This window comes from Sinohyriopsis cumingii, chromosome 1, assembly GCF_028554795.1.
Source record: "Sinohyriopsis cumingii isolate HCF-2022 chromosome 1, ASM2855479v2, whole genome shotgun sequence".
NCBI lineage: Eukaryota > Metazoa > Mollusca > Bivalvia > Unionida > Unionidae > Sinohyriopsis > Sinohyriopsis cumingii.
Window position 1 is genome coordinate 24551427 of NC_142961.1, and position 22488 is coordinate 24573914.

General features: G+C 33.3%; 1 protein-coding gene across 3 annotated transcripts in view; it reads left to right on the top strand.

Moving 5' to 3' along the window:
• The window catches only part of LOC149806562 (maltase-glucoamylase-like), a 353277-nt gene that overhangs the window by 120467 nt on the left and 210322 nt on the right, over positions 1–22488 (top strand). For all 3 annotated transcript variants that reach the window (XM_089954672.1, XM_089954663.1, XM_089954683.1), the window contains 6 exons: positions 3827–3915; positions 9090–9139; positions 12092–12235; positions 16459–16523; positions 19116–19419; positions 19959–20110. In XM_089954672.1, the coding sequence (XP_089810798.1) occupies positions 3827–3915; positions 9090–9139; positions 12092–12235; positions 16459–16523; positions 19116–19419; positions 19959–20110 (804 nt within the window). The remainder of the gene's footprint in view (positions 1–3826; positions 3916–9089; positions 9140–12091; positions 12236–16458; positions 16524–19115; positions 19420–19958; positions 20111–22488) is intronic.

Sequence of the window (22488 nt, forward strand, 5' to 3'; positions counted from 1 at the left end):
CTAAGCCAAATCATAATAATAACTGATTCTCATTGCCCAAAACAAGCAACAAGTGAAATCAATTAATCAGCAGTTACCATATAAACAAAATTGACCTATTTTAATGGGATCCTGAATTTTTTTATTGTGAAGAGTGGTGGTATTCTGGAGGTGCTATAGTGAGAGAGCATTGTACAGCAAAACGTTATTCTTATTTTGTTTTGTGCCACTTGCATTGTAATGTAATTGATGAGCTGCAAAATGAAAGATCACTCCACCTGTTGTTCATGTGGTTCCACATGATTGAAACCTCCAACAACTCAACAAACATTGCAACACTATCTGGACTAGATGCCCTTCCTAATGATTTATCTGGACTAGATGCCCTTCCTAATGATTTATGGACTAGATGCCCTTCCTAATGATTTATCTGGAATAGATGCCCTTCCTAATAATTTATCTGGACTAGATGCCCTTCCTAATGATTTATCTGGACTAGATGCCCTTCCTGATGATTTATCTGGACCAGATGCCCTTCCTAATGATTTATCTGGAACAGATGCCCTTCTTAATGATTTATCTGGACTAGATGCCCTTCTTAATGATTTATCTGGACTAGATGTCCTTCTTAATGATTTATCTGGACTAGATGCCCTTCCTAATGATTTATGGACTAGATGCCTTTCCTAATGATTTATCTGGACTAGATGCCCTTCCTAATAATTTATCTGGACTAGATGCCCTTCCTAATAATTTATCTGGACTAGATGCCCTTCCTAATGATTTATCAGGACTAGATGCCCTTCCTGATGATTTATCTGGACCAGATGCCCTTCCTAATGATTTATCTGGACCAGATGCCCTTCCTAATGACTTATCTGGACCAGATGCCCTTCCTAATGATTTATCTGGACTAGATGCCCTTCTTAATGATTTATCTGGACAATATGCCCTTCCTAATGATTTATGGACTAGATGCCCTTCCTAATGATTTATCTGGACTAGATGCCCTTTCTAATGATTTGTCTGGACTAGATGCCCTTTCTAATGATTTATCTGGAATAGATGCCCTTTCTAATGATTTAGCTGTACTAGATGCCCTTCCTAATGATTTATCTGGACTAGATGTCATTCCTAATGGTTTATCTGGACTAGATGTCATTCCTAATGATTTATCTGGACTAGATGCCCTTCCTAATGATTTATCTGGACTAGATGCCCTTCCTAATGATTTATCTGGACAAGATGTCATTCCTAATGATTTATCTGGTCTACATGATCTTCTGAATGACTTATCTGGTAAGTTTCTAACTCAACAAAGTATCCACACACAAACACCAGAAAGCAAGCAGTTTACTGAATGGTGGTTTTGTAAAATCTTAAAATTTCCAAATTTGGATGTGATACCATTAACTCTCTTGCTTGAATATATTGCACTCAGTACAAGTGTTAGGTATGGCAAACAGAATAAATATTGAGCAGCAAAATCACAGATGCTAACTGTATATGTATTGATCTCTAATTCAAAAATTTGAAACCTGGGATTTGATCGGTTCATTTTGAACAGATTTTATCTCACTCTTTTGCTATTATTGATGAATTATTTTGCTGTCAGACATTGAATTTGTCAGTATTCATTTGGGAAGTTTGCTGTCAGACATTGAATTTGTCAGTATTCATTTGGGAAGTTTGCTGTCAGATATTGATACTGTCAGTGCTCATTTGGGAAAGATTTTCTATGACTGGATAGCTCTTGTTTGTAAGAATCAAACTGTATTTCAATCAGTTTTGTATGACAACTGTTGCTTCCATGTGGAAATACATGAAACATTTGACTGCACCAGGCTGACTTATATTGTTTTGTTATTCCATTTATTTCTTTAATAGGTACATGTATGTTCTGAACATGTGTTAGCTTTCATACTTATATCATCTAGCCCTTTTTACATCTTTAACCTGTAGAATAATCAAATGACTATTCATAATTTCCTGACAGTATCCATTTTCTCCTTTATTTGCATACTGGATGTACAGTGTAGATTGAGCTTTGTTAATAAAGGTATTTTGTGTTTGATGTTTCATATGTTATTGCTTAGTTTTCAATTCATTCTTTATGTATTTTTATGTTGATGGTTGTATCACTGAGGAAATAATAAAGACCTCAATTTCATTGTTATTTATATATCTATTTACAAAGTGGCTTACAAATCTAAAGGCATAGGCTGAAGGAAATGTTTGAACATTAGACATGTTTAAAGCTATATTTTTATGTATTCTGTTGTTTACTTTATATGTGCTGATTTATCAGTTGTTATAAACATCAACCACTATAATCAGTGAAAATAATACTTAACAGTGCATGTGTAAAGATTTCTTTAAATACATTTTTCTCTGCTGTTTTAATGGACTTTGTACATACATACTAATGTTTTGTTTCCAATTACTATTCATATATACATACAAATTTTAATTTTTATTGACTATTTTGGCACTCAGCTGATAATTGGCCACAAGCTTTGATCCACCTCATGCAAGGTACATGTCCTTACAGTGATCACACACGAGTTTTGATCCACCCCACACAAGGCCCATGTTCTTACAGTGATCACACACAAGCTTTGATCCACCCCACACAAGGCCCATGTTCTTACATTGATCACACACAAGCTTTGAACCATCCCACACAAGGCACATGTTCTTACAGTGATCACACAAGCTTTAATCCACATCACACAAGGCATATGTTCTTACAATGATCACACACAAGCTTTGATCCACATCACACAAGGCACATGTTCTTACAGTGATCACACATAAGCTTTGATCCACCTCACACAAGGCATATGTTCTTACAATATTCACACACAAGCTTCAATCCACCTCAGACAAGGCACATGTTCTTACAATGATCACACACAAGCTTGAATCCATATCACACAAGGCACATGTTCCTACAATAATCACACACAAGCTTTGATCCACCTCACACAAGGCAGATGTTCTTACAATGATCACACACAAGCTTTGATCCACCTCAGGCAAGGCCCATGTTCTTACAGTGGTCACACACAAGTTTGATGCACCTCACACAAGGCAGATGTTCTTACAATGATCACACACAAGCTTTGATCCATCTCATGCAAGGCACATGTTCTTACAGTGATCACACACACTCTTTGACCCACCTCAGGCAAGACCCATGTTCTTACAGTGATCACACACAAGCAATGATCCACCCCACACAAGGCACATATTCTTAGAATGATCACACACAAACTTGAATCCACCTCAGGCAAGGTACATGTTCTTACAATGATCACACACAAGCTTTGGTCCACCTCATGCAAGGCCCATGTTCTTACAGTGATCACATACAAGTTTGTTCCACCTCACACAAGGCAGATGTTCTTACAGTGATCACACACATGCTTTGATCCATCTCATACAAGGCACATGTTCTTACAATGATCACACACAAGCTTTGATCCACCTCATGCAAGGCACATGTTCTTACAATGATCACACACAAGCTTTGATCCACCTCACACAAAGGCACATCTTCTTACAATTATCACGACTTGGATATTGTTTATCACTTGATTTAATAAATGGACAGATGCCCCATTGTTAATGTTTTAATTGCATGTATAGAGTAAAATATCCCAAGGTAAAGTGGCTATAGACCTGTTGCTTACATCTCATGCTGATTGTTCAGTGTATCAGAATGAGTGGCATTTTGTGGTTGGCCAGTTTAATACAAGTGTCAAAATGACAAGATAAACTTTTATGATTGAGAAATAATGTTATCAAATACAAATGCAAATATTTTTCTGTTTTTAATTTTAAGTCGTCAGAATCCAATGAAACTACTTGTGGCCCTTGATAACAAAGGCCAAGCCAGTGGAGAGTTATTCTGGGATGATGGCCAATCCATAGGTAAGGCTTAACTTTTTTGTCATGTCTGCATTTGCAGAGAGTGAGATGTAGACAACTAGCTGCATTCAGTAAAGCTAGTATATGGTATCTTGAGGCTAAAACTGGGCAAATAATGCCAATGTATGGGATGCCAGTGACTAGTGACTATAAGCTAATAGTATAAAAGGTACACTGCCATGAGCAGTACATTCAAAGCTTGTTTCACTCTGGAAGAGCTTGCCATGAGCTGAAACACATAAACAGAGACTTGAAGAAGCTAGATTTGTAATTATTTTACCTTCAGTGTCATGACATGTTGTTTCCCATCATTTAGAGGAAAGTAGGAGACATAGTATCAGCATTTCCACATACCCATCCAGTTTTTGATATCTAACTTTAAAATCTTTTTACTTCAAGGGATGAAACTTGATATACTGGTACATGCTTACTAGATCACATTTTGTGTTCCACAATGGGGATGCTATCATCAAGATCCAGGTCACATGCTTACTAGGTCATGTTTTATGTACCACAATGGGGATGCTATCAAGATCCAAGTCACATGCTTACTAGATCAAGTTTTGTGTACCTCAATGGGGATGCTATCATCAAGATCCAGGTCACATGCTTACTAGATCAAGTTTTGTGTACCACATTGGAGATCCTATCATCAAGATCCAGGTCACATGCTTAATAGATCATGTTTTGTGTACCACAATGGGGATGATATCATCAAGATCCAGGTCACAAGCTTACTAGATCACATTTTGTGTACCACAGTGGGGATGCTATCATCCAGATCCAGGTCACTGGCTTACTAGATCACGTTTTGTTTACCTCAGTGGGGATGCTATCATCAAGATCCGGGTCACATGCTTACTAGGTCATGTTTTGTGTACCACAGTGGGGATGCTATCATCAAGATCCAGGTCAGATTCTTACTACATCACATTTTGTGTACCTCAATGGGGATGATATCATCAAGATCCAGGTCACATGCTTACTAGATCACATTTTGTGTACCACAGTGTGGATGCTATCATCAAGATCCAGGTCATGTGCTTACTAGATCATATTTGTTTTGTGTACCATGTTGGAGATGCTATTATCAAGATCCAGTTCACATGCTCACTAGATCACGTTTTGTGTACCACAATGTGGATGCTATCATCAAGATCGAGGTCACATGCTTACTAGATCACGTTTTGTGAACCACAATGGTGATGCTATCATCAAGATCCAGGTCACATATTTACTAGATCACGTTTTGTGTACCACAATGTGGATGCTATCATCAAGATCCAGGTCACATGCTTACTATATCACATTTTGTGTACCACAATCTGGATGCTATCATCAAGATCCAGGTCATGTGCTTACTAGATCATATTTGTTTTGTGTACCATGCTGGAGATGCTATTATCAAGATCCAGTTCACATGCTCACTAGATCACATTTTGTATACCACAATGTGGATGCTATCATCAAGATCGAGGTCACATGCTTACTAGATCATGTTTTGTGTACCACAATAGGGATGATATCATCAATATCCAGGTCACATGCTTACTAGATCACGTTTTGTGTACCACAGTGGGGATGCTATCATAAAGTTCCAGGTCACATGCTTACTAGATCACATTTTGTGTACCACAGTGGAGATGCTATCATTAAGATCCAGGTTGCATGCTTACTAGATCACATTTTGTGTATCACAGTGGGGATGCTAATGTCAAGATCCAGGTCACATGCTTTCTAGATCATGTTTTATGTACCACAATGTGGATGCTATCGTCAAGATCCAGGTCACATCTAAGTAGTTTACATTTACCGTTATACTGTCCCTTCTGATCATTAACTTGAAATCCATCTGAGATCAAGGGATGAAGGATAGTATACTTGTACCACCTCACTTGAAGGTAAGTTGTGTAGCGACACACCAGGGATCCTATTTTCAAGATTAAGGTCAGGATTCAATATTGTATGTTTTCATGACATTTTCCTTATGCTCTAATCACTTGCCACCCATTTGAAAATAACTTGCATTACTTGGTATACTTATTTGTCATCACTAGAAGGTATACTGTCATGTACTATATAGAGGATGCTTGGCATCCTTGTACATCATCACTAGAACAGTTAAAACATTGTCAAATATGAATAATAATACTACACAAGTGAGTTTTCACCAAATTAAAGGTATGTCGTTGTTAAAAATTCAATGATTACCCTGACCTTGAATTCTGATTCATTTGGTGGAATTTCATTATCGCATACATGTCTATGCATCAATCTTGGTCAAATTTAATACAAATTACATCCATGACATGATGGAATACATATGGGTTACTGAATTTGCACTGGAAATTTTTCATGTGATTTGGCAAATTGATTTAGCAAGCTTGTTAAACAACAAGATCATTGAGTCCATGTGAATATTGTGCAGTACAGATTTAATAACATACTTAATATATACTTTAGACCAAATGAAGACATAAACAATATCATTTTATACACATCATTCAAATAAAAACTGAAACATGATGTCAAATATATACATAGTGATGGCTTATCATAAATTCTCAATGAATGAATCCCATTCATGATTACTTCCTTAAGACATCACTTAATATCGCAACATTAAAAGAGCTGTTGCATTGTATTACCAATCATGTTTTATGGTGGCAAAAATCTAACTCTTTGTTACAGTGTTGATTAAACATATAATTTCTGTTAGAAATCAAGCATCATCACTATTTAAATACATGTTGCTTTCAAAAAGAGGATCTTTGAGTCTTGATATAAAAATGAACTCTTGATTAAATGCATCTAATTGAAAGCCTCAGATATTATAGTTTAATTCCCCACCCTCAGCCCCTCCAGAAGCCCAACTTTGATTTCCTGCCCTCAGCACCCCCAGATTTCATGATTTGTGTTAACTTGATCCCCTGCCCTCAGCACCTCCAGGTGCCATGATTTTTATTAACTTAAGTAGTTCTATGTGACATGATTGGCAAGTTCTTGCAAAAGTTTAGTTACAATATAACCTTAACTACATTCATTATACAAAAGCACTGAATAGTTAGTTCAATGCAAAATAAATGAGACTTGTTTTAAAATGTGTGTGTGTGTGTGTGTGTTTGTGTGTGTGATTTGACCTTTTAATGTAGCTTTAATAAAATTTCCAGTCATTTTGCTAGGATGTCTGCAGTGTTGCAGTTTATTGTGATGTCTAGCACTGAAGCATCATGCCACATACATGTAGCATGATGTCCCACTCAGTCATTTTATCCTGACACTAGGCTGACCAGTCCTAACACTAACCTCATAATGCTGAGTGCCTAGCGAGGCAACTGTTAGTACCATATTTAGAAGTCTTTGGTATGACTCGGCTGGGGTTTGAACACCTAACCTTCTGCATCCGAGGTGGATGCTCTAACCATTAGGCCACCAGAGCATTATTTTTTAAAATATGTACTAAAAGCTAGAAAAGTCTTGATGTAAAGAGAAGTAATATTTATATGTATGTAATGAATACATGACTATGAACAGTGTAGACCATGATCTGCTGTTGAATTATGGGATGGCAGATCTGGGTCTGTTTTATGCTGTCTACTGTGGGGTTTATGTTATACATAGATAAATACAATTGTGCATTACTCCCTCATAATGTTTCTGTCCATGGGCCACATGTCCAGTATACCCTTTATAGTGTGTTTGTCTTATAATGAAGTATCACATAAAGTATACCTTTTTATAGTGTCTTTGCCTTTTAATGAAGTATCACATAAAGTATACCTCTTTATATTGTGTTTGCCTTATAATGAAATATCACATAAAGTATCCCTCTTTATTGTGTGTTTGCCTTATAATGAAGTATCACATGAAGTATACCTCTTTATAGTGTGTTTGCCTTATTATGAAGTATCACATAAAGTATACCTCTTTATATTGTGTTTGCCTTATAATGAAATATCACATAAAGTATACCTCTTTATATTGTGTTTGCCTTATAATGAAATATCACATGAAGTATACCTCTTTATAGTGTGTTTGCCTTATAGTGAAGTATCTGATACAGTATAAATAATTTTATTACTGAAATGGGGTAAATGACCATACTTGCTGAAACTCTGTTGTAATGTAGGGTCTTATGGTGAGATAGTTCTTTATTGTGCCTGCACTGAAGTATTGTAAAATAATAGTAGAAGTGAAACTTAAAATGAATTATAACATCATCAATATGATTATTTTTAATGAAGTTTGAGCAGCTATGAATCAGTTGGAATCTCAGCAGAATCAGATAAGATTTAAAAAAAAGGCCAAAGAGCCAACCGTTTTGACTGGGATACATTGCATTATAATGTTCCAGATGAAAATGCCTTGATCTTTTTAAATAATTGTGTTTTATATTCATATAAAACTTTGTATTTTAGAATTTTAGCCTGATTTTATTTTTTGGCCCATTTAATGTTTTGGATGTTTTTTTTTGGATGCTTACACTTATAAGGCATTATTTAGCATGGATTGTGCTGTTGTGCCATTAAACTGTATTCACACACACACACACATGTTTACCCACCCACACACAGATGTGCATGCATGAATGCATGAACACACACATGCATGCATGTATCCTGCATTGGAAAAACAGATCTCCACCTGTTAAAAACAAAAATGTGTTAGCAGAATAAACATCTCAGATTGGGCATTTCAGAGTGGGTACAGAGCCAACAATGTGATAATTAGTCAACCTTCATGGAGTGTTAACAAGAAGCTTCTGAAACTAGATGATGAAAACTTTTGGGAAGCAGATGTAGAAAAAAATAATGTATGAAGCAAATAATTTGTGTAATGTACATTCAATAGTTTTTGTGTAGTGTACATTAAATAGATTTTGTTTAATGTATATTAAATACATTTTGTGTAATGTACATTAAATAAGTCTTGCATAATGTACATTAAATAGATTTTGTGTAAAGTACATTAAATAGATTTTGTGTAAAGTACATTAAACAGTTTTTGTGTAATGTACATTAAATAGTTTTGTATAATGTACATTAAATAGTTTTTGTGTAATGTGCATTATAAATCATGAATTTACTGGTAAATGTTATCAGAAACATTGTCAATTTACTCTTATGACAGATGTAAGACATTAAATATAGTAAACTCCAATACTGTCTTTTTTTCAGATACATATGAATCGGGCATGTACTATCTTGCTACATTCCAAGCTGAAATGGTAGGTCTGTCATTGATTTCAAGGCTTTGATGTATGACACTAGAGTGTATATTGGCATTGAGAAAAATAGTGTTATACTGAAATGCTAGATCTGTCATTGATTTCAAGGCAATGATGTATAACAATAGAGTGTATATGAGCATTGAGAAATAGTGTTATACAGAAATGATAGGTCTGTCATTGATTTCAAGGAAATGATGTATGGCACTAGAGTGTATATTGGCATTGAAAAATATAGTGTTATACTGAAATGTTAGGTCTGTCATTGATCTCAAGGCAATGATGTATGACACTAGAGTGTTTGTTGGCATTGAGAAATATAGTCTTTATGCTGAAATGGTAGGTCTGTCATTGATTTCAAGGCAATGATGTATGACACTACAGTGTATATTGGCATTGAGAAATATAGTGTTTTGCTGAAATGGTAGGTCTGTCATTGATTTCAAGGATTTCATGTATAACATTAGAGTGTATATTGGCATTGAGAAATACAGTGTTATACTGAAATGGTTGGTCTGTCATTGATTTCAAGGCTTTGATATATGACACTAGAGTATATATTGGCATTGAGAAATATAGTGTTATGCTGAAATGGTAGGTCTGTCATTGATTTCAGGGCATGGATGTATGTTACAAGAGTGTATATTGGCACTGAAAAATATAGTGTTATACTGAAATGGTAGGTCTGTCATTGATTTCAAGGCAGTGATGTATGACACTAGAGTATATGACATTGTATGACATTGATTTCATTGTATGATGTATATTGCCATTGATTGCAAGGAAATGATGTATGACACTAGAGTGTATATTGGCATTGAGAAATATGGGGTTATAATGAAATGATAGGTGTGTAATTGATTTAAAGACTTTGATGTATGACACTAGAGTGTATATTGGCATTGAGAAATATAGTGTTATGCTGAAATGGTAGGACTGTCATTGATTTCAAGGCATTGATGTATGACACTAGAGTGTATATTGGCATTGAGAAAAATAGTGTTATACTGAAATGGTAGGACTGTCATTGATTTCAAGGCATTGATGTATGACACTAGAGTGTATATTGACATTGAGAAATATTGTATGTTATGAGTCTGTGCTCTTGAAATAAGTAACAAGAAAGAGTGAGTACAACAAGCTTTGTTAAATTTAACAAATATTTTATTTCCCTAAAATACTAAGTGAAAAATAAGAAAAGTAACTAATGGTATTGCAAATTAAGTCCAGAAATAATCCAAGAATTAAAAAACACAAGTCCTATCAATGAAAATTCTAAGTGAATCAGAGTTAAAATCCCAATGAAATCCAACATCTGTAATAGTCAGCATTGTACTGATGTGTCAACAGTCTCATGTTGAATCACAGAAAATATTAATCCTGTTTTTGAATTCTGCATAATTTCCAAGGAATGTCTTTGTCCAAGAATTATCAGAGCACTTATTTTATTTCCAGGGAAAAGAATCACCTGAATTTCAATAATTTGAAGAAAATAAAAAAACTCAGCCCAAACTAGGCACAAGATCAAACAACTTGACATCTCAAGTGTTAAGGCACAAGTGCTAGAATTCTTATCATTACATCAGCTATAAAACTAACTACAACGCAAAACAGATTCCTTGATGGGGGTCAGGGGGTCAAGAGTTCAACCTTCTGGAAAGAATAAAAGCTTGTTACATGATAAATATCACATCAACCAGATATTACCTTGACTCAACTTAATGGTTCTTACTCTGAGAAAGAATGTTAAAAAATATATTAAAAAGTTCTTTACCAAAGCTGACACTGATTATAAAATAAGGTCAGTGAAAAGGTATAATGAATCATTTATTAATTCTTTATGTCGAAAATAAAATATTTAAAAAAATCAGCCAGAACTAAACTCTATTCTGGACAATCCAGTAAACAAAGTTACATTACAGTAGCATGTAATGGAAATTGTTTATTTTAAATCTGACAGACAAACAATTAAATTAAATATACATAACAAATGTTATACTGAAATGGTAGGTCTGTCATTTATTTCAAGGCTTGGATGTATGTTGCTATATTGACATTGGAAAGAGATAGTGTTATCAATAACCATAATAATATGATGTAATTAGTTTTTGTATCCATTATGTCTCATCTAATTATAAATATCATGTAATTAGTTATTGTATCCATTATGTCTCATCTAACTATAAATATGACTTAATTAGTTTTTGTATCCATTATGTCTCATCTAACTATAAATATGATGTAATCAGTTTTAGTGTCCATTGTCTCTTTTAATTATAAATATGACACAATTAGTTTTTGTATCCATTATGTCTCATCTAACTATAAATATGATGTAATTAGTTTTTGTATCCATTATGTCTCATCTAATTATAAATATAATGTAATTAGTTTTTGTTCCATTATGTCTCATCTAATGAATATTTTGGAATTCAGCAGCCACAATAACTACCATAAGCTTAAGCTGAATTGTTAGTCCAGTGTCAACTTTATATAAGTATACTTCTTTTTATTAAGTATACACTAACATTTGTCACAGACAAGACAATGTAAGCATTTATTTTATACTTATTAAACTTGCACACAATAAAGAGCTAGAAAGTAGGCAAAACATACTCTCATTTTCGGATTCCATATCACCATCCTTTCCAAAAAGGCTGGAACTCTAAATCACATATGAATCTTTTGCCATCATGCATTGGATAAATCATGTTATTTACAATAATCATAGTGAAAATATTCTTGTATCACGCACTTCATTCATAAACTGTGATATTCATGCAAATATAGGGTGATCAATATGTAATTTTGGTTTGTGATTTAGGATGAATTCATTTTTAAAAAGATAGAAATGTTAAGCAAATTCTTAATTTTGTCAGTGAAGTATGATGATTCTGTTAAATTGTCAGAAAATGTATAGGTATATAACAAAAATATATGATTATTTTTCAGGACTCCCTGATGTTTACTCTTAACCATAACAAATATAAGGCATCTCTATTCTTTGATGCCATTGAGGTTTTTGGGGTTGAGATAAATGTACAATCAGTTCACCTTGATGATGGCACATCCTTGAATTTTACCTTTAATCCCCAGGTAAGTGTACAGTTCCTGTTTGCTATCCTTTGCCTTGTTTTTGCAATAATGAACACATTTTTTATGTGAGACTATTTTCACAGTCATGTTGCCAATTTTTGGAAGGTATACATAATTAGTATTATAACTTATAGTATTAGTTTGAAATATGTCAGACTTGTTTGTACTGTTACTGGTGGCCTACTACATGAACAACCACATCTATGCTATTGAACATTAGTGCTTTACTAACATTTGACAACCTGTGACTTATGTAGAAATTTATTGACTGAACAGTCGTTTGATAAAAAAAATGATGGATTCTGTGTTAGACTCAGATTGTGACAAAGAAAGGACAGAAAAGGGGCAATTGTTTTCATCTCTATACTTTCTAAATGAAGAATTATGATGAAAATAGGCTCAACTAATTATATGGTCTGAAATCTTGGAAGTATTATAAAAACTTTCCTAGTAAGCTTACTGTGTATTCTAATTGTTTCCCAAGCATGTTACACATAATCCAATAATCACAATTCCTTCCAGATATCATGAAAATGATATATCAATTAGTCAGTCATTGGGAGGCAGAAGAAAGAAGAAGAATAATGATATTTAAAAAATAATCTGATGTATTTATTTTCTTGGTGTGACTTATAAAATATAACAGTTTTTAATTACACCAAAATTCCAATAGTTGTCATTATTTGTTTTCTCTTTTTGCTTGATCCATTGATGATCATTTTGATAATAGCTTTATCATTTCAGTTTCTTAAATTTCCACTGCATTACTGTTCGTTTCATAACCTAACATGGTCATTTGTCATTAGCAAATAAGGCTTTAGTATGCATAAATGGCTTAATTTACTTGAATGACTGTAAATGTTGACAAAATTGGTAAATGTGTAAACAGACATGCATATGACTGTCCATGATGCAAGAACAATGTTTCAGTTAGATTATATATTTTCATGTCTATGCTTAAGGAGACTTTTTAGTATGATACTTCTGTTAATTCTTTTCTTAAAGTCTGTTTTCACATCAATCTGGCATTACTAGGAAAAGCTGAGGCTGATGAAATGGTTATAACATTCATCACAGATCAGGTTGTTGCTTACATTACAGATCAGGTTTTTGCATACATTACAGATCAGGTTGTTGCATTCATTACAGATCAAGTTGTTGCTTACATTACAGATCAGGCTTTTGCATACATTACAGATTAGGTTGTTGCATTCATTACAGATCAAGTTGTTACATTCATTACAGATCAAGTTATTGCATACCTTACTGATCAAGTTTTTGCATACATTACAGATCAGGTTGTTGCATACATTACAAATCAGTTTGTTGTATACATTAGATCAAGTTGTTGCATACCTTACAGATCAAGTTGTTGCATACATTATAGATCAGGTTGTTGCTTACATCGTGTTGTTGCTTACATTACAGATCAGCATGTTGCATACATGACAGATCAGGTTGTTGCATACATTACAAATCAGTTTGTTACATACATTACGAATCATGTTGTTGCTTATATTACAGATCATGTTGCTTACATTACAGATCAGGTTGTTGCATACATTACAAATCATGTTGCATACATTACAGATCAGACTTTTGCATACATTGCAGATCAAGTTGTTGCATACATTACAAATCATGTTGTTGCATACATTACAGATCAGACTTTTGCATACATTGCAGATCAGGTTGTTACATACATTACATATCATGTTGTAAAATACATTACAGATCAGGTTGTATAATACATTACAAATCAGGTTGTATAATACATTACAGTTCAGGTTGTATAATACATTACATACATTACATATCAGACTGTTGCTTGCATTACAGATCAGATTGTATAATACATTACAAATCAGGTTGTATAATACATTACAGTTCAGGTTGATTAATACATTACAGATCAAGCTTTTGCATACATTACAGATCAGGTTGTATGATACCGAACACTTGTCAGGTTGTTACATGCATTATTGATCAGTTTTTTGCATACATTACAGATCAGGTTGCATAATACATTGTAGGTCAATTTGTTGCTTATATTACAGATCAGGTTGTTGCATACATTACAGATCAGGTTGCATAATACATTACAGATCAGATTGTTGCATTCATTATAGATCAGGTCACATAATACAGTGTAGGTCAGGTTGTTGCTTATATTACAGATCAGGTTGTTTCATGCATTACAGATCAGGTTGTTGCATACATTACACATCAGGTTGCATAATACATTACAGGTCAGGTTGTTGCTTAAATTATTAGTCACATGTATAATACATTTCAGGCCAGGGTGTTGCTTATATTACAGATCAGGTTGTATAATACATTGCAGATCAGGTTGTTGCTTATATTACAGATCAGATTGTTGCTTATATTACAGATCAGGTTGTTGCATACATTCCTTATCAGGTTGTTGCATACATTCCAGATCAGGTTGTTGCATACATTACATATCAGGTTTTTGCTTAAATTATAAGTCACATGTATAATACGTTCCAGGCCAGATTGTTGCATACATTACAGATCAGGTTGTATAATACATTACAGATTAGGTTGTTGCATACATCACAGATGTGGTTGTTGCATACATTACATATCAGGTTGTATAATACATTATAGATTAGGCTGTTGCATACATCACAGATGTGGTTGTTGCATACATTACATGTCAAGTTGTATAATACATTACAGATTAGGTTGTTGCATACATCACAGATGTGGTTGTTGCATACATTACATATCAGGTTGTATAATACATTACAGATTAGGTTGTTGCATACATCACAGATGTGCTTGTTGCATACATTGCAGATCAGGTTGTATAATACATTCTAGATCTCAGGCTACATCACAGATGTGGTTGTTGCATACATCACAGATGTGGTTGTTGCATACATTACAGATCAGGTTGTGTAATACATTACAGATCAGGTTGCTTACATCACAGATCAGGTTGCATACATTACAATTCAGGTTGTATAATACATTACAGATCAGGTTGTTGCATACATCACAGATCAGGTTGATTTAGCGATAACACTGATCAGACTTATTTAAGCTATATTATTTATCTTTGAAAAACATGTTTATTATTGAAACCTTTTGTTAGTTAAATTTTGTTCATAAAACTACTATTTCAAGTTTGTAAACAACCATAAGGTTTGTAGTCATCATAGATGCTATGAAAGCTTTATGCACATTTCTGCACATTACATCTGAATGTCTTTATTTATTGATTGTTTTCATAATGTGCATGTATTTAGCAGCAGGAAATAATGTAAAGATGATTCTATTTATGTTTGCACTAAACTGTCGAATGTATCCAAAGAGGCATTATGTCATAATAAGAGGTAATTAATTTAAAAGTTCTAAAGCAAATGAAACAATCCAAAGTTAAGAATGCACATCAGCAATCAGCTATTCTGAAAGCCTAATGGATAGATATGGTGAAAGGTTGAATTTGTGATTGATAGATATGGAGCAAGATTGAGTTTGTGATGGATAGATATGGAGCAAGATTGAGTTTGTGATGGATAGATATGGAGTAAGATTGAGTTTGTAATGGATAGATATAGAGAAAGGTTGAGTTTGTGATTGACAGATATGGAGCAAGATTGAGTTTGTGATTGATAGATATGGAGCAAAATTGAGTTTATGATTGATAGATATATGGAGCAAGGTTGAGTTTGTAATGGATAGATATGGTGAAAGGTTGAGTTTGAAATGGATAGATATAGAGAAAGGTTGAGTTTATGATTGATAGATATGGAGCAAGATTGAGTTTGTGATGGATAGATATGGTGAAAGGTTGTGTTTGTAATGGATAGATATGGTGAAAGGTTGAGTTTGTGATGGATAGATATGGAGCAAAATTGAGTTTGTGATGGATAGATTTGGAGAAAGGTTGATTTATTAATGAAAGATATAGAGAAAGGTTGAGTTTGGTATTGTACACTTCTGTACATAAATAACAGTTTGGGTAGTCATTGCAATTAGTTATAGATGATACAGCAAAAATGTATAAGAACAACAAATATGGGATCTTCAGGTCATGAAGATTCCAACATTTATTTTAAACCAAAACCTATTTGACCTTTGATTTTTTAACAAACATTTGAAAGACTAGTTGAAAAGTGACAACCATTGATCTTGCTCAGTTGCATAATTGGCAATGTGTTTTCTAACATCCTTTCTGTTTAATTTTCTAACAGACCAAAGTTTTGAAGATAACCAATCTAAGACTTCAACTAGATGGAGCTTTCAGAATCACATGGAGGTTTGTGAGTCTTTCATTATCATTTTCTAGCTATATTTCTCTACTCCTCAATTTTGGATGGTTTGTTAATGGCATCCATGTAGTGTTGACATTAAGCAATATTTTCATAACTGTTGTACCTTTTTTTTTTATTGAGCCTGTGTTTAGCAGATGGTAAAACTTTTCTTGGATTAGCAAATTCATGGTCAGTGTTCAAATATGTTTGCAATAATGCACTTGGTGCATCATCTTGACATGATCCAGTCCATCTGTCTGTCTGTCTGTCCATCTGTCTGTTTGTCAATCTTCTAATGGTTTTCAGCAAGTAATAATAACATTAAAAAACTCCAAATTTACAAAATGAATTATTTAAGAAAATGTAGGCATATTCAGGCCCACAGATTTGGAATAGTTAGCAAAAGATGTGAAGGAAATGCTCACATTAAATGCTTTTTATCAAAGAATAGGAAAATGGACACATGATAATCTGAATAATTAACATGTACCTTCCTCCATTTCTTCCCTTATATGTTCTCAATATATTATATAGCTATTTATATTATTGTCTATTTTTATGAAATTGTAAATAACTGTAATACAGTTCATCTTTGTTAATTTTCTTCAAAAATATTTGTATATATTAGAGTGCTTCAGGCTAACTTAGTTTTGTGAACTATGTTATCCTCTGAAAGTAAATATTATTATTATTATTATTATTATTATTATTATTATTAAGCCACTTAACATATACACATGAAAATCGGCTTGTGTATATGGCTTGGTTTGATTTTCAGGTAATACATTTTTTTAAAGACATTTTGAAACGTGTTGGAATTAAGACTGTTTTGATAAAATCCTTGTTAGTTCAATAAAGCAAAAACAATCTGAGGTAAAATCTTGTTTGCTCAATAAAGCAAAAACCATTTGAGATAAACAATTCAATTTTTTTAATTTAAAATGTGGGTATGAACATGTAGATTACCTAATTAGCTTCTCAGTCTGTTTCAGTTTTTCCAGTTTGTTTTATGCATTTTTCAACTTGTTTGATTTAGTCATTCTTGATCTCAAGGACTTCTTTCTACAGTTTAGTCCTTCTTGACCTCAAGGACTTCTTTCTACAATTTAGTCATTCTTGATCTCAAGGACTTCTTTCTACAGTTTAATCATTCTTAACCTTAAGGACTTCTTTCTACAATTTACGGGGCCCTGAGTGGCTGATTGGTCTAAAGCGCTCACCTTTCCGGGTCACTGCCATGTCACCTATGTCCAAGGCTCGGCTAGCATAGGTACATGGGAAAGCCTGCCAGTAGCTTCTCATGGGTCGGTGGTTCTTCCCTGGGTTTTCCTGGGTTTTTCCTCCACCAGTTATACTGGCCGCCATGTCAAGCCTATCTTGTGCTGAAAAATGGCATTAAACCCAAGAACAACAACAACAAATTCTACAATTTACCAAAAACCACTGGAGATAGTCATGTGAAATTTGTTAGGTTTGTTTATCTTTGCATGTAGATAACCTGTGGAGATTTTCAGACCATGTCAGTGATTTTTATTTTTCCTAAATTTTCTATCTTTTTCAATATTGATCTTTGAGTGTGCAATGGAGACATGTTTACAAATACAATTAGAATATGTTCAAGTTTTGGAAAGTCATATAACCTCTGAATCAGTTTCTTTAGTTTAGATAAGTCTCAATGATCTGAAAAAGTTTTTTTTCTTCCTTTGAATACATTAAATGATCCCAAATCCAGCATTCCTGGATTACACATTAATTAATCTTTTTCATATACAGTCAGACCTGTAATTGATGAACTCCTCTGTTATTGTTATCACACATTTTCCTCTATGGCCAAGACTGAATTTATTTATAGCCTAGCTTAATCCTCTGTGTCTGTCCTGATTTGCTCTTTTCAACTTGTCATAAACAGCTTTGTTCAAATTGCACCCAAATTTTTTATGGAACATTCAAGCATCAGTTTTCCAAGTTTGATCAGTTTGTGCTGATCCACCATCTAATTGGATTACCATTTCTAAATATTAATAAAAGCTGGCCTCCCAGTCATCTCAATATTTTATATAATTATTTTTGATCCCATCATTTTTGCTAAATTCCTTAAATATTCCAATCTTTTTGTGGGAGAGAGCAGTATAATTATGTGGTCATAAAATAACTAATAAAAAACAGTGAGAAGCAATGTGCTTTTTAAAATTCAACAAATAATTTTTTTCCCTAGAATACCAATTGAAAATAAAATAAGAACTTATAGTTTTGTCATATAAATCTGAAATAATCCTAGAATTTCTAACACAACGTAATAATGATTACAGTTCTGAATAAATGTTAGTGGTGTTCCAAAATAAATACAGTGCTGAAAGTGTTGATGTTCCTGTGGTGATCTGTGTCATGGCAATCTGATTATTTGGAAAACGCACTTGCATATGGCCACTAGGGTGATGATAGCCAGGCAAATGATATCAGACTGACTTTTAACCCTTGTTTACATTTTTGTATTATTGATGAATAATACTGTAATTGCATGTCAAGCTATTATTCATATATGTGATAGTAAATTTACTGTTCAATAATCCCAATCTTCAATTGTTCAATTATTTTAGAACTGAGATGGATGAAGAAATCAGTCGGATAGACTGCTACCCTGACCACCTAGGACGTGTTGATAATGTAACCAAAGAGAAATGTGAAGCTAGAAGATGCATATATAAAGAAACAAACAACAGTGCACCAGCCTGCTTCTTTCCAAAACAAGACTATGGCTATAGTGTAGCTGGAGGCAGAGTTGAAACAAACTTAGGTTTCCGTTTACCTCTGACTAGAAAAGGTTCCAGCCCATTTAGCAAGGATATTATAAACATAACCTTTGAAGTGGAGATGAGAGGAGACAATGCCTTGAGGTTCAAGGTATTTTGCTGATGTAAAATTTATACATACAGAGTTTGATTTTTGTTTATCATTTGATTACTTTGTCTAATGTACTTAACCATATTGAAGGGAGCAGTGATAATGATTTAACAACTAATTTATTACAGTATAAATGCATTGTTCCATGCCATATTTATTTGATAAACCCATGCTTGATGATCAACCCTTCCCTCATTTCAAAATATAAAACACCTTATCAAAGCAAAATCCTATTAAACCTGTTTCTGGGGATTACAAATTTTCATTGGTTGCCATAAACTGTTGAAATAAGTTTATCATTACTTCAAGTTTTATACCTGCTTTTCTCGTTTGAAGAATCAAAAAAGAGACTTTATTCTCCCTTACACCATACTCAGTGGTTGGTGGACATTTTGGTCATCTTCCATTTACCTTCCACAAGTTGAACAATTGTTAACCTTGTTCTCTTTGAGACTGATTTTGTTGACAAAATTTTTAAAAAATTTAATTCCACAATCTTCTTGAAAATCAATTAAACAAAACTATGCATGATGTTTCAGTTTGATGTTGATAACAGCTCAGAGCGTTACAAAGTACCTATGACCTTAAATCTGCCATCTCACAAAGGTCTCCAGCCACGCTATGAAGTAATCATCACCAGCAATGATACTTTCAGCTTCCAAGTCCGTAGACATGGGAGTGGAGCTGTAATGTAAGTCTCATTAAAATTTTTTACAAATAAATTAGCCTCTTAAGTACATATGTAAAATGAATTAATATCAGAACTGAATGGTTTTGTCCCTGCATTCTTTAATATAGTGTAGTTTTAATGCACAAAATTATTGCTAAGTACAAGGGACCTTTTAGAAGGGAAACGTGTTATTGGAGGGTGCCTTAAAGTGATGTTTTTAATGTCACTTGGTTTAATCATTTGATATGAGCCAAACCACCTATGTGATGTTATTTTAGGTACTTTTATGCCCTCACCCACTGCTTAATTTGGTCTTGTCTGCCTTTTTTTTAATTTCCACATTGCTTCAGTTTTTCTTGTCTTTTCTTTCCAAAAGTTTATTTTATTCAGTTCCATATGTGGATTGGGCAAAAATGTGGAAGCTTTTTGAAACAATTTCGTTTGGATAGTATCACTCTGATTAATTTCATTAATTTTCTGTGAAGGTCATGAATGTGTTCTTGAATAACATCATGAAAAGACATTTGTTTAAAGTGCTGATTTCCCATCTGGAATATGATGGATATGGAGATATGTGATTTGTACTAGTTATTTTTATACCACATCATGTGGTTACATCTTTCATATTTGAATCAATCATTTAATAGATTTTTGTACTACTGACACACACAATGCAGCTGAGATTGAACACTGATGAACTGATTAGACTATCAACCTATTATTGCAAGTTATTGTTTGGGTACATTATTTAATTTTGTTACTTCCATCAACTTTGTTAGAAAGATGAAACAAAAACTACTTGACTAAAACAACTGAAATTTAGAAGGCATATTTATGTGCATATGTAGAAGACTTAAGTAGATTTTCATGCCATTATTTCTGATTTCTTATCACTTGTTTTTGAACTATTAGAACCTTTTGGATTGCAGTGTATAGATGTATGTGCTTTACAAACATACTTAGTTTGGATTGCAGTTTAGATGTATGTGTTTTACAAACATGCTTAGTATATATTGCTGTGTCAATATATGTTTTACAAACATACTTAGCTTGGAATGCAGTATAGATACATGTGTTTTACAAACATTGTTAGTTTTGGATTGCTATGTAGATATATGTGTTTTACAAACATATTGGCCCTGAAGGAAGTAAGGGTTCCTATTTTCTTTATAGGTTGCTCCTCTGTAGGATACTGATATGCTTACAATAGTCTAAAGATTATGTGCTGCTATGTTTACAATCATCTAAGTATTATGCACTGCAGTGCTTACAATAGTCTAAGGATTATACAGTGATATGTTTTCAAGAATCTAATAATTATACACTGATATGCTTACAATAGTATAAGGATTATACACTGATATGCTTATAACAGTCAAAGGATTATGTACTGATATGCTTTCAACAGTCTAAGGATTATACACTGATATGCTTTCAACAGCGTAAGGATTTTACACAGTTATGCTTACAATAGTCTAAGGATTATACACTGCTATGCTTACAACAACCTAATGATTATGCACTGCTATCTTTACAATGGTCTAAGGATTATACACTGCTATGCTTACAATAGTCTAAGGATTATACACTGATATGGTTACAATAGTTTAAAGATTATACACTTCTATGCTTTCAACAGCCTAAGGATTATACACTGCTATGCTTACAAGTCTATGGATTATACACTGATATGCTTACAACAGCCTAAGGATTATGCACTGCTATGTTTACAATGGTCTAAGGATTATACACTGCAATGCTTACAATAGTATAAGGATTATACATTTATATGCTTACAACAGCCTAAGGATTATGCACTGCTGTGCTTACAATAGTCCAAGGATTATACACTGATATGCTTTCAATAGTCTAAGGATTATCCACTGCTATGTTTACAATGGTCTAAGGATTAAACACTGATATGTTTACAACATTTTAAGGATTATACAATCACATACAATGATCTAAGTATTATACATATACAATGGTCTAAGTATTATGCATCTACAATGGTCTAAGTATTGTACATGTACAGTGGTATAAGCAATACACATGTACAATGGCCTAAGTATTATTACAATGGTCTAAGTATTATACATATACAATGGTCTAAGTATTATACATGTACAATGGTCTAAGCATTATACATGTACAATGGTCAAATTATTATGCATGTACAATGGTCTAAGCATTATACATGTACAATGGTCTAAATATTATACATGTACAATGGTCTAAGGATTATACATATACAATGGTCTAAGTAATATACATGTACAATGGTCTAAGTGTTATACATGTACAATGATCTAAGTAGTATAGATGTACAATGATCTAAGTAATATACATGTACAATGGTCTAAGTGTTATACATGTACACTGATCTAGGTATTATAGAT